This window comes from Oncorhynchus tshawytscha, unplaced genomic scaffold (assembly GCF_018296145.1).
Source record: "Oncorhynchus tshawytscha isolate Ot180627B unplaced genomic scaffold, Otsh_v2.0 Un_contig_5990_pilon_pilon, whole genome shotgun sequence".
NCBI lineage: Eukaryota > Metazoa > Chordata > Actinopteri > Salmoniformes > Salmonidae > Oncorhynchus > Oncorhynchus tshawytscha.
The window spans coordinates 431,821-445,867 of record NW_024609819.1 but is presented as its reverse complement, the minus strand read 5'-3'; the positions used below and the strand labels follow the sequence as shown (position 1 = coordinate 445,867).

The 14,047-nt window shown below is 43.4% G+C and overlaps 1 protein-coding gene across 4 annotated transcripts in view; it reads right to left on the bottom strand.

Moving 5' to 3' along the window:
* Window positions 1–744: 744 nt before the first annotated feature.
* LOC112261271 (tetratricopeptide repeat protein 39B-like) overlaps window positions 745–14,047 on the bottom strand; it is a 15,672-nt gene continuing 2,369 nt past the window's right edge. For all 4 annotated transcript variants that reach the window (XM_042318922.1, XM_042318920.1, XM_042318921.1 and 1 more), the window contains 17 exons: window positions 8,683–8,723; window positions 7,980–8,084; window positions 7,574–7,705; window positions 7,050–7,126; window positions 5,881–6,010; window positions 5,175–5,280; window positions 4,868–4,933; window positions 4,465–4,573; window positions 3,849–3,916; window positions 3,709–3,768; window positions 3,288–3,449; window positions 2,621–2,712; window positions 2,282–2,402; window positions 2,074–2,185; window positions 1,788–1,905; window positions 1,513–1,629; window positions 745–1,417 (listed from right to left, as the gene is read on the bottom strand). In XM_042318922.1, coding sequence (XP_042174856.1) covers window positions 1,303–1,417; window positions 1,513–1,629; window positions 1,788–1,905; window positions 2,074–2,185; window positions 2,282–2,402; window positions 2,621–2,712; window positions 3,288–3,449; window positions 3,709–3,768; window positions 3,849–3,916; window positions 4,465–4,573; window positions 4,868–4,933; window positions 5,175–5,280; window positions 5,881–6,010; window positions 7,050–7,126; window positions 7,574–7,705; window positions 7,980–8,084; window positions 8,683–8,723 — 1,731 coding nt within the window. In that variant the 3' untranslated portion in view covers window positions 745–1,302. The remainder of the gene's footprint in view (window positions 1,418–1,512; window positions 1,630–1,787; window positions 1,906–2,073; window positions 2,186–2,281; window positions 2,403–2,620; window positions 2,713–3,287; window positions 3,450–3,708; window positions 3,769–3,848; window positions 3,917–4,464; window positions 4,574–4,867; window positions 4,934–5,174; window positions 5,281–5,880; window positions 6,011–7,049; window positions 7,127–7,573; window positions 7,706–7,979; window positions 8,085–8,682; window positions 8,724–14,047) is intronic.

The following is a 14,047-nucleotide window of genomic DNA, read 5'->3' as shown; positions in this document are numbered from 1 at the left end:
GTGTGCGACTGCTCAACCATGGAAACCAATTTCATGAAGCTCCTGGCGAACAGTTATTGTGCTGACCTTGCTTCCAGAGGCATTTTGGAACTCTGTAGTTTGTTGCTACTGAGGACAGACGATTTGTACGCGCTACATGCTTCAACTCACGGCGTCCCGTTGTGTGAGTTTGTGTGGCCTACTACTTCACGGCTGAGCAGTTGTTGCTCCTAGACATTTCCACTTCACAATAACAGCACTTAGTTGACCAGGGCAGACATTCGACGAACTTGTTGGAAAGGTGGCATCTACGACGGTGCCACGTTGAAAGTCACCGAGCTCTTCAGTAAGGCCATTCTACTGTCAATGTGTATGAATGGAGATTGCATGGCGGTGTGCTCGATTTTATACACCTGTCAGCAACGGATGGCTGAAATAACCGAATCGACTAATTTGAAGATGTGTCCACATACTTTTGTTTGTATGACACAAACCACCTGAAACATATCGGTTGGAGTGTGATTGTACAGTAAACGCGCTATAACAACCTCTGATTTGGATACAGCACTGAATAGTAACAAAAAGCATCCGCTGAAAACTGACTGAACAGTTATAGTTTGCTGCGCAGACAACAGTAATGTGCAGTTTTGTAGGTGTGATGCGTTTTGTTATTGAGATCTGATAGTGACAAGTGGGCTCATTGTCGGATCTAATTGTCAGTGAATGAATGGCAGACAATTCATGCAAAAAATAAAATCTCATTCATCCATTCCAACAGTTTTATTTGTCAAAATATTTGGAGTAATCACTTCGTACAATGACAGGTAAAACTTCGCATTTCCAGTGCACCTTCATACGTGGATAATAAAGAACTATGTGTTCAAATGTAAATTGGTTAAAATTAGCAGAAAATTAAACAGAGCAGAATGTATAACAGCATAATGTGTATAGAACATAAGTATAAGAGAACAGAAACCGTACAGGTACATGTCTTTACAGACTCAAATCAAAAGGCTAAACCCAAACATTTAGGCCGTATCCTAACTTAAGATGCAAGTGTGTAGCTGACATGTTTCCTGTAAATCATGCATCAATTACACTGGAAGACTTGTGCTTAAAATGAGTTATGTACTCAAATCTCTAGTCATGAGTCGGCCCTACAGAGAAGACTCAAATTGTCATATTGCAACGTTTACATTTTAAGTGCAGGCTTTTTCTACGTGTACTGTAATCAAGACTCTTTCAAGTCTGTACACCTCCATATCAAGGTAGAATGGAACCAAGATATTCAGCAATTCCTCGTTGGCAGTGACTTTCACGACCTCAAGCTGACGTGCGGTGGGGTGGAAGTTTGGCCACCGAGGTCCCCATTGTGTTAAGGGCAGCATGGATACGGAAGTGTAGCCTCGACTCCATGCTATAACCCTTGTAGTTCAGCCTGTAAACATCCAGATACGTCTTAATAACATTCACTCTTCATCCTAGGCAGCAAACAATGCATCTAAAGTAGTGCTGGTTTCAATTGACACTTACTTGGCATTTTCTATGGTGGTGGTAGCCTTCCCCAAGTCTCCTTGCTGCTTGTAGAGAAGACCCAGTTCATACATGCTGTATGGCACCAGGTAGCAGTCATGCTTGATCCGGTTTTCACTGTCAAAACAAATCACCACAACAATCAGATTGTAAGAAAGCCAACAGATCTATTACATTTGGGTGCATCAACAGTCTTAGTAGATGGTGGGCTGCCCCCTGAGGAGCCACACAAACCACATTCCTCAATGATCAGTGAATGGCGATAATAGCCTTACCTGGAGATGACGTGTGTGAAGCAGAGTTGGGCCTGGTCCAGATGGCCCAGGTGTCGCAGACACAGCCCCTTGAGCATCTGGACCATGCATTGGTCATCCACGTGGTACTCTGATGGATCTGGGAGAGGAAAGAAGAAAAAAAAACTTGATTATTCTGTATTAGACAGGGGCTGACGGACCAGAAATCAGCCCTGGCATTTCTACCACACCTGACCATTTTTTCCCCCCTTGAGACTCCCACACCGTCCCATAGATTAGACCTAGAGCATTGTGAAGGTAAACTCACTTGGGTCATTCTTCAGTTGCTCCTCTGCTTTCTCGATAGTGACCAGAATGCTCTCTGTCAGTTCAGGCCTTTTGCCAATGATGGTGAAGCCATTCCAAACATATATCATTTCCTGTCATGAGGAAAATGCATTTTAGACCTAAATACCACATTTTAAAAGTTCACATATATTGCTTTGACTAAATAAATAAAAAAGAAGAGTTCTCACCACGGCAGGAATCACCAGCGTCACTGGGGTTGCGGCGCTGTACCGCTGAGCCTTCTTCGCGGCAAACTTCTCTGTTGGGATAGACTTCCCTGCAATCCGCAGCCGCAGGCTCTCCACTTGCCTATAAGACACACGAAAGTAGCCATAGCTATAAACCTTAACAACCCACCTTCCCTTTGTAATAGTGCCTTCTGTTCAGTTTATGATTCATGTAAATATTACATTTATGCCATCCTGAAAATATAGTCATCTTTTTTTTGGTGTGGTCCTACTTTCTTTCAAATTGTATAGTATCTTTGGGTGCCATACAAATAAAATGTCTTTATTGACAACACATACCTGAACAACTGTTCCACATTCTCCCCAGTTTTCTTCACCTCCTCCTCTGGCATCATGCTGAGGATGGAAGCTTTCTGGAACACGTATACAGCCTGCCAGGAGAGAACACAAGTCACAATGAATATGAGCCATCTGTACCCAGACCTCCAGGGACTATACCAGTTTTAGAATATGGGGGAGCTGTAAAGAGCAAGGAGGAAAGACCGTAAGGGATGGATAAAAACATTTTTTAAAGTGTAGAAGGAGAGTTACTGGAAAAGGACCTTAATCTGTGACCGGGAAGTAAAATGGTTTTAGTTAGGCTGCTAGGGCAGCAGGTAGCCTAGCAGTTAGTGTTGGGCCAGTAACCGAAATGTCACTGGTTCATGTACACAAGGTGAAAAATCTATCGATGTCCACTTGATCCTAATCTGCACCAGAGGGCATCGTACCACTATGGTACGATAAAATAACACATTTCACTGCACCTTTCCAGTGTATGCAACATCAACAAAAAGTGTGTGTACTATACCTGGGAACTCCATCCTAAATGTTTTAGTCAGGCTGCTACAGGTGTACTATACCTGGGAACTCCATCCTAAATGTTTTAGTCAGGCTGCTACAGGTGTACTATACCTGGGAACTCCATCCTAAATGTTTTAGTCAGGCTGCTACAGGTGTACTATACCTGGGACCACTTGCTCTCTTTGCAGAGAAGGTCTGCATACTGGTATGCCTCCAGCCAGTCCTGCTGGAAGGAGTAGGACCACATAAGCTCCCAGTAACACAGATGGTGGATCTGACGCCACTCCTGCTGCGCCGCTATGCACTCCAGGAACTTCTTCTGGGCCTGGCGGACAGATACACAAAACAAGGAGATATGGTTCTTGTTAGACAGAGGGGTCGATTTTATAACTTGTAACATAGCAGACAGGGTCATATTCATTAGGGCACAGCATAGCAAAATGCTTTGCAACAGAACACAAGCATTTCTCATTGGACAAGTTTAGGAAGTTGCTCCCAATGATGTTTTCTTCCATTTGGTACCTAATGAATACTACCCAGGAAAATGTATGAAGATGCCATTCTTAAAAAAGGAGATTACTCACAAATTCAAAGTTACCCTTGAGCAGAGCAATCCTGGCCTGGTAGAAGAGAATGAGGGCCCCCTAGAGAACAACCACAGTCGATGTTAATGGAGGAGATGGGCAAGTGGGAAGACCTTGCAGGAGGGGGACTGTTCACTTACATTGGGGAACTTTTCAATGTAGGGCTCCAGAAGAAAATCAGACTCTTCCAGGTTTGCCTCACCAGTACCTATAGAGAAGGAAAGACAAGGCATCAATCAACCCTAATGGCTGTTGTGAATTAAAACCCATTATCTAAGGATACATTTACACAGGCATTCCAATTCTGCTTGTCTTTTTCAATAATTCGTCTTTTGTCCAATCAGATCAGTTCTGAAAAAGATTTGATGTGAAAAGACCTGATTGGTCAAAAGATAAATGAGCGGAAAATAGATCACAAATGGGCTGTTTGTGTAAACACAGCCTAATAGGCCGTACAAATGGATTAAATGCTCTTCACATAAGAAACCAGCTGAAGACAAAGTGACTTTGTAAAGCGTGACTGCGACAGTTGATGATCACAGTGCTGTAGTAACAATGGAGCAGTTTAGCATCATCACCACCAGAGGGCATCCTTTATCCTCAAAACTCCAGTGGCCTGTGTGGCATTTAAGGAGTAGGTCAAATGTTGCCCTTAGACACAGGTCTTGGGTCCTTTTTGGGTTTTCCCCAATTTAGGGTTCCGAGGTTATGGTAAGGTTTCGGGGAGGGAAAGCTGATCCTAGATCTGTACCTTACCCAGTATGACGCTGATGTAGAGGTGGTACATCAGGAGGCACAGAGTGCTGAGGATGGAGCGCAGGCTGTTGCTGGCTGCACCCTCCCTCAGCTGGGACAGACCCACTTCCTGCACAACAAGCCTCTATCAACAACATCCACTTCATTGCATCGTCATTGGCTTAATTATGAGACATAATGGGAAGTAAACTAAAGAAATGTATAATTTCAAACATTTACAGATGTATTATTTTTTTACTTATGCAAGCACTCAGTTTTTGGGGGACAATAATTACTTTGAAGAAAAATAGCCTCCCCACTCGGACTATCCGAGAGAAAAGGAGTATTTTGCCAAAGCGACCGGAGTGTGATGCTGAATAGTCTGTCAGAGAGAGAAGTGGTGAGACTGCTCCTCGTCACCTACCCGGTCTCCAGAGAAACCCATCCACTCCAGTAGTCTGAGGACCTTGCTCGGCAAGAGAGACAAATACTGAAAGAGGAAAACCAAATGGTGAAGATAGTGACCTCAGCATCCGAGGACCACAAAACAAAAATCCCCCTTCCATGTCAAAGAAAAAAACAGCCAATAGAAAATAAAAACATTCATAATTTTTGAGTTGAGAAAAAAACATTTGTAATCTTACATTTGACTCTTATTAATCTGCCTGTCCTACCATCTTCTACCTCACCCATAACGCTGAAGCTGAAACACTAAACACCAACGCTCTTACCAAGTTAAATGAACCAATGCCCATGTTCACACCGCTCCTGAAGTGAGTTTGTGTGCTCATCTGGTCAGACTGGTTCTTTGCCATGGTTGACATAACATCACATTCCCTTGTAGAAAGGAGCCAAACAGGCATTTGGTTATTTTATAAGGATCCACATTAGACATTGCTAATGAAGCAGCTACTCTTCCTGGGGTCCACACAAAACATGACATAATACAGAACATTCATAGACAACAGCAGCTCATGGACAGAATGACATATTGAACTATGAACTTGAGTACACTATCAACCATGCAAGATCTCCCAAAATACTTGACTCTCAAATGTGACCCTGCTAAAAACAATCACTGCTTGATAACATCTGATTCATTTCTTTCTAGTGCATCAATTCTGAGAACAGTCATTCATATACTGAAAGCACAGGAGGCTGGTGAGAGGATGGTAGAGGCGGCTAATAATAAACTGGAATGGAGTGAATGGTATCAAACATATGGGAACCACGTTTGATGTGCTTGATACCATTCCAGCCATTGATTTGAGCCTGTCCTCCCCAATTAAAGTGTCACCAGCCACCTGTGGCTGGACTACCCAAACACAAAACACAATATCCTTTTCACATTATATCATCAACCAGTTCATGTGAAACCAGGCAAGACCAGGGTAAGTCGTGTGAAGAAAAAAAAATATATTTTTTTAAACTGCCCACTTGTAGATCAGAAAGCTGTTGCGGATCTTCATGCCTCCTTTGATGAAGCTGATCATGCTCTCGTCCAGAAAAGTGAGTGCAGCCTTCTGCAATAGTGCCTCAGCATAGCACAACTCCGCATGCATCTCCTCTGCAGCGGGAAAGGGGCAACAAAAAAAAAAAGAGAGATGCCTGTCAGTCAAAAGTCCAGAACAGACCCACACATTTAAACCAATGTGGATGTAGTACATGTAAACAGTGCATTCGGAAAGTATTCAGGACCCCTTCCCTTTTTCCACATTGTTACGTTGCCTTATTCTGAAATTGATTAAATACATTTGTCAATCTACACACACAATAACAGGTTTAGACATTTCTGCAGAACATAGAAATGTATTTACATAAGTATTCAGAGCCTTTGCTATTGACCCTTTGAAATTGAGCTCAGGTTCATCCTGTTTCCATTGATCATCCTTGAGCTGTTTCTACAACTTGATTGAAGTCCACCTGTGGTAAATTCAATAGATTGGACATGATTTGGAAAGGCACACACCTGTCTATATAAAGTCCCACAGTTGACAGTGCATGTCAGAGCAAAAACCAAGCCATGAGGTCAAAGGAATTGTCCGTAGAGCGCCAAAACAGGATTGTGTTGAGGCACATACCCAAGAAGAATCAAGGCTGTAATCGCTGCCAAAGGTGCTTCAACAAAGTACTGAGTAAAGGGTCTGAACATGTACGTAAACATGATTTTTTAATTAGCAAACATTTCTAAAAACCTATTTTTGCTTTGTCATTATGGGGTATTGTGTGTGTGTAGATTGAAAAATAATTTAATACATTTTAGAATAACTTAACAAAATGTGGAAAAAGTCAATGGGGTCTGAAAACTTTCCAAATAAACTATACTGTGCATATATTATAATTTTGCTACAGAAAATAGTATTTTAACCCCATGTGTGCTGGGCATCCTGAAGCATGACAACCCAAACAATAAAATACATGAAATCAATCAAAAGGCCAGTCATGAAACATGTATATTTCAGTATGGATGACGCATACTACATGTATGGATGACGCATACTACATGTATGGATGACGCATACTACATGTATGGATGTCTAGATGTCGACATATTGATATCATCCTTTATAACCTACAACCATCACGGAGATGGTAGCCAATCACACCTTCAGTTAAGTTGTCAGCTGGCTGCTTGTAAAACATCTCAGTGATGGCCTCCACCATGGTAGTCTTCTTCCGGAACCTGTGATGAGATAACGTACTGTGTTAAAGTTACAATCCTTAGGTGCTACATCCACCTTTGGACAAAAATGTATAATATGTACACTACGATTGATTCTTGAAGAATATAACACAGATACATGCCTCATGAGCTTAGTTCAACTGTCATAACCAAATTTACATTTTGGGTTCTGATGGGGTAACTCCAATGTTTGCAAACTAACAGTCCTTGCATCATCCATTGTTGGATTACTCCAGGTCCATCCTTCAGCATTTTACCAAAACAGAGGCGGGGTGTCCGCTTAGCTATTGTTTTGATTCAAGACTCTAGCTGTAAGTCCTGCCATTGCCCAACAATGTCTGAATCTGACGTGTGAGATAAAGCTTCTTCAATGCATTGGCAATTGAAACTCTATAGAACGAGATGCCCTACATTCATGTCATTTCTACGAGAGAAGCAAAACCGTACATCTGGCACGTCTGCAGAGACTCCTTCAGAGCAGTCATGGCCTTTTCAACATCCTTGGGTTCAAAGGTCATGCCCGCCTGCATGGCCAGCATGCTGCTGTAGCCCACAGCGTGGTACATACTCTGGCTCCTCCTGAGAGAACATGACAAAGCCCTTCAGAAACAGAAGAAACTCGAGAAGCATTTTTATTGAGAAATGGATCCAATGTGACCAACCAATGAATATACACAGAGAAAGTGGACAGTTTCTGGTAGCCAATTAGGACAATTTGTGTTGGCAATATTGCAGTAGAATTCACTTTACCGAACAGGTCACCACCAATCACTATTAGAGACAGACATGAGCAGTTCACCTTAAAGCATGTAAAGCCTCAAGGCAAGCTATGATGAAGTTGACTGGGACATACCAGGGTCTGAGGAGATCCAAGGCGTCTGAGAACCGGTTGTTGAGGAAGAGGTCAAGGGCTTTGGCACTATCCTGCAACGCAGTCTCTAAATCCATCTGGGATTTCCTGGGAAGGGAAACAGAAGTGCAGATCAGGTGTAGTATTTCTCCAGTAATGTTCCACACATGGATGTCATTTCTAGAGTCCTGTCAAAATCAGCCAAAGGGTTACTCAAGTACTATTTGAGAAGGTTGGGTAACACAAAATGTCCTAGGCGGCAAAGGTCATTTATTGGCGTAATAAAATAAAACTCACAACCCATGCGATTCCAAACTGTTCAAACCCCTCTTGCTGGCGTTGAGAATTTAGAAACTTTAAAGCTACTTTCCTGTAATTCGACACTCTTCCATGTCTTGTGTGTTTATATGATACCAGGGGTCAAATCCCAACAGAGTTCCTAAAAAACTTGAGTCCACATTGACCCTGTTCTGGGTCCGGATTGCAGTCCACCAGTTGAGTATGGGGGCTATAGCAATCACAGCATGTGGCAGACCGTATTAAATATCTATTTAGACACAGAACACAACGTTGAATGTGTCTGCATCGGCTGAGATTTGTGCTGTAGGCATTAATACTGTAACTATGGTTACATAGCTCTTTTTACATAGAGGGAAGATCTAAATCAGTGTGTATCTTAGCATAGACTTTGAAGTAGGAGACTTACATCTTATCAGGTACCAGGAGAAAGGGATCCTCTGGGTCCATCTGAAAGTCAAGGAAATCAAGTTTATCAACTGCACAAGGAGCCATCATCAGTGCCTAGCCAAACTGCAAGCCCTTTGGCTGTGTTTATACAGGCAGACCAATTTTCATATTTCTCTCCACTAACTGGTCTTTTGACCAATCCCATTGGAGCTTTTCACATCAGTTCTTTTTCAGAGCTGATCTGATTGGTCAATAGGCCAATTAGTGGCCAAATATAAGACATGGGATAAGTGTAAACGTAACCTCCTGAGAATCAATCGAAATACCATCGCAGTGAATTTATTTTTCTTCTTTGGTATAGCAGTGCATTTGTCACAGGATTCCCATTGGATAATTGAGAATGTTGGGCCTCGTTCAAGTTCCTTAAGTGTATCCTTCCTTACCCTCTTCCCTGAGGTGTTTCTAATCAGTTATTACTTCAAAGGGAAGGCAATAACAAAGAAGTCCCTTACAGTGAGGGGTTTATTAATCCTTGTTCACACTGCAGGCCTTTACGCTCAAATCAGTTTTGCTTTTCAAATCCGCTTTGGAATACTGACTGTCCAAACCGCAAGTTACAAGTGACCAAATCGGATGGGTGTGTGTTCAGACTGCAGTCATTTTCTGACATGGCTATGCTAGTTGTCATAGTAATGACGGGTGTGTGCGTGGTGGTGTAGGCTGAATGGTGGTGCTCGTGGTTCCTTTCACTCAGAAGTTATATAACAAGCTAAGGTGACAACAATGCCTGCCATGGACGTTTCCCAGGTGCTTGGAATACTCAATCAGTGTAAAGAAATGTTTTGAGCTTCAAAGAATAAGACAGTCCAACTTTCAAAATAGTTGACTGCTAGCCACAGTTGACTGCTAGCCACAGCAGTCAACTAGCTAGCTGTTTAGCTCTCTAGCACACAAACTAATTTGTTTGTCAACAATTAACAAAATAGTTAGCTACCACTTAAGAGTATCAGCAAGCAACAAGATATGCCTAAAAACAGTCTTAAAAAAAACACTTGAGAGAAAATAAATCCGATTTGAATCTGATTTCAAACCACATACAAAGGTGATTTGAAATGTGACTCGAAATATCAGATTCATGTTGTTGTTCTTGTCAAACTGTCGTAGCTCGCAAATAACAAGATATGCAGAATAACAGTCTAAAAACCACTTCAGGGCAAATAAATCAGATTTGACCGTTAAGACAAGTCACAGCGCCAGGAATCAGATTTGTACCGGACTTCAAACGACCTACAAAAGGGGTTTGAAGCGGGTCTTGAAATAACCGATTCCATGTGCTTTTTGGCTGTTCAGAATGCAGGAAAAAGAAAAGACTCATATCAGAAATGAAAAAAAAAAAAATGGATTTGAGTCATTTCAAACTGCCAATGTGAACAAGGCTTTAATACCCCAGGTGAACCAGGTTACTGTTGATTGCATTCGTTTTAGAACCGTGCTGCTTCCTAGGCGTGAGCCAGGTGCCCGGTTTTGGCCGATGGCGAAGTTTTAAAACAAAAGTGACGTAGGTTAGCTCTTTACACTCATACCCATATACCGGTTCCGACAAGCCAATTTTGATAAGTGTCACTGATAACTGAACTAAATGACTAAAACCCCATAGCACTCACTTCTGTCATCATGAAGTGCACTGAGAGACTACTCAAGGATCATATCACCGCCACCTTACCAGCCACCCTAGACCCACTTCAATTTGCACACCGCCCCAACAGGGCCACAGACGCAATCGCCATCCCACTGCCCCATCTCATCTGGACAAAAGGAATACCTATGTAAGAATGCTGTTCATTGACTACAGCTCAGCATTCAACACCATAGTGCCCTCCAAACTCGACATCAAGCTAGAGGCCCTGGGTCTCAACCCTTCCCTGTGCAATGGGTCCTGGACTTTGACGGGCCGCCCCCAGGTGATGACGGTAGGAAACAACATCTCCACTTGGCTGACCCTTAACACTGGGGTCACACAAGGGTGCGTGCTCAGCCCCCTCCTGTACTCCCTGTTCACCCACGACTGCGTGGCCATGCACGCCTCCAACTCAATCATCAAGTTTGCAGATGACAAAACAGTAGTGGCCTTGATTACCAACAACAAAGTGACAGCCTATAGGGAGGAGGTGAGGGCACTCGGAGTGTGGTGTCAGGAAAACAACATCAACAAAACAAAAGGAGATGATCGTGGACTTCAGGAAACAGCAGAGGGAGCACCCCCCTATCCACATCGAAGGGACAGCAGTGGAGAAGGTGGAAAGTTAAGTTCCTGGGCGTACACATCACAGACACTGAAAAGGTCCACACACACAGAGAATTTGGTGAAGAAGGATCAACAGCGCCTCTTCAACCTCAGGAGGCTAAAGAAATTTGGCTTGTCACCCAAACCCTGCCAAACTTTTACAGAAGCACAATTGAGAGCATCCTGTCGGGCTGCATAACAGCCTGGTACGTCAACTGCACCGCCCTCAACTGCAAGGCTCTCCAGAGAGTGGTGCGGTCTGCACAATGCATCACCAGGGGGCAAACTACCTGCCCTCCTACAGCACCCGGTGTCACAAGAAGGCCAAAAAGATCATCAAGGACAACCACCGAGCCACTGTCTGTTCATACCGCTATCATCCAGAAGGCGAGATCAGTCCAGCTGCATCAAAGCAGGGACAGAGAGACTGAAAAACAGCTTCTAAAACAGCCATCACTAACTCAGAGGCTTTAATAGATGGATCACTAGTCACTTTAAATAATGTATACATATCTTACATTACTCATATACACTGCTCAAAAAAATAAAGGGAACACTAAAATAACACATCCTAGATCTGAATGAAAATTCTTATTAAATACTTTTTTCTTTACATAGTTGAATGTGCTGACAACAAAATCACACAAAAATTATCAATGGAAATCAAATTTATCAACCCATGGAGGTCTGGATTTGGAGTCACACTCAAAATTAAAGTGGAAAACCACACTACAGGCTGCTCCAACTTTGATGTAATGTTCTTAAAACAAGTCAAAATGAGGCTCAGTAGTGTGTGTGGCCTCCACGTGCCTGTATGACCTCCCTACAACGCCTGGGCATGCTCCTGATGAGTTGGCGGATGGTCTCCTGAGGGATCTCCTCCCAGACCTGAACTAAAGCATCCGCCATCTCCTGGACAGTCTGTGGTGCAATGTGGCGTTGGTGGATGGAGCGAGACATGATGTCCCAGATGTGCTCAATTGGATTTAGGTCTGGGGAACGGGCAGGCCAGTCCATAGCATCAATGCCTTCCTCTTGCAGGAACTGCTGACATACTCCAGCCACATGAGGTCTAGCATTGTCTTGCATTAGGAGGAACCCAGGGCCAACCGCACCAGCATATGGTCTCACAAGGGGTCTGAGGATCTCATCTCGGTACCTAATGGCAGTCAGGCTACCTCTGGCGAGCACATGGAGGGTTGTGCGGCCCCCCAAAGAAATGCCGCCCCACACCATGACTGACCCACCGCCAAACCGGTCATGCTGGAGGATGTTGCAGGCAGCAGAACGTTCTCCACAGCATCTCCAGACTCTGTCATGTCTGTCACATGTGCTCAGTGTGAACCTGCTTTCATCTGTGAAGAGCACAGGGCAGCAGTGGTGAATTTGCCAATCTTGGTGTTCTCTGGCAAATGCCAAACATCCTGCACGGTGTTGGGCTGTAAGCACAACCCCCACCTGTGGACGTCGGTCCCTCATACCACCCTCATGGAGTCTGTTTCTGACCATTTGAGCAGACACATGCACATTTGTGGCCTGCTGGAGGTCATTTTGCAGGGCTCTGGCAGTGCTCCTCCTGCTCCTCCTTGCACAAAGGCGGAAGTAGCGGTCCTGCTGCTGGGTTGTTGCCCTCCTACGGCCTCCTCCACGTCTCCTGATGTACTGGCCTGTCTCCTGGTAGCGCCTCCATGCTCTGGACACTACGCTGACAGACACAGCAAACCTTGCCACAGCTCGCATTGATGTTCCATCCTGGATGAGCTGCACTACCTGAGCCACTTGTGTGGGTTGTAGACTCCGTCTCATGCTACCACTAGAGTGAAAGCACCGCCAGCATTCAAAAGTGACCAAAACATCAGCCAGGAAGCATAGGAACTGAGAAGTGGTCTGTGGTCACCACCTGCAGAACCACTTCTTTATTGGGGTGTCTTATAATTTCCACCTGTTGTCTATTCCATTCCATTCCCTCGCTAATTGCCTATAATTTCCACCTGTTGTCTATTCCATTTGCACAACAGAATGTGAAATTTATTGTCAATCAGTGTTACTTCCTAAGTGGACAGTTTGATTTCACAGAAGTGTGATTGACTTGGAGTTACATTGTGTTTAAGTGTTCCCTTTATTTTTTTGAGCAGTGTATGTATATACTGTACTTTATACCATCTACTGCACCTTGCCTATGCCGATCGGACATCGCTCATCGATATACTTACATGTACATATTCTCATTCACCCCTTTAGATGTGTGTATTAGGTAGTTGTTGGGGAATTGTTAGATTACTTAAATATTACTGCACTGTCGGAACTAGAAGAACAAGCATTTCGCTACACTCGCGTTAACATCTACCAACCATGTATATGTGACCAATAAGATTTGATTGAACATTGGGACACAGGGGCTGTACAGTAACATGCTCATAGAATTAGAATATCAGAATGGCCATCAATCTTCTTATGATGGAATAAATGTCAGTCATTTTGGTCTGTGAGTTGGTCAACCATCTTTGCCAGCGCTGTGATAATATACTGATTAAAAATATAAAAACAACATGTAAAGTGTTGGTCCCATGTTTCATGAGCTGAAATAAAAGATACCATCAATGTTCCATATGCACAAAAACCTTCTCAAATTTTGAGCACAAATGTGTTTACATCCCTGTTAGTGAGCATTTCTCCCATTTACCAAGATAAATTGATCCATCTGACAGGTGTGGCATATCGAGAAGCTGATTAAAGAGCTTGATCATTACACAGGTGCACCTTGTGCCGGGGACACCAAAAGGCCACTGTAACATGTACATTTTTGTCACACAACTCAATGCCACAGATGTCTCAAGACTCGAGGGAGTGTGCAATCGGCATTCTAAGTGCAGGAGTGTCCACCAGAGCCTTTGCCAGAGGATTTTAAGTTACGTTCCCTACCATAAGCCACCACCAATGTCAAAACTCATTCTGATTGGATGGGCATGGCTCCCAAGTGGGTGGCCCCTGTCCAGTCATGTGAAATCCATAGATTATGGCCTAATGCATTTACTGATGTCCTTATATGAACTGTAACTCAGTAAAATCATTAATTGTTGCATGTTGCCTTTATATTTTT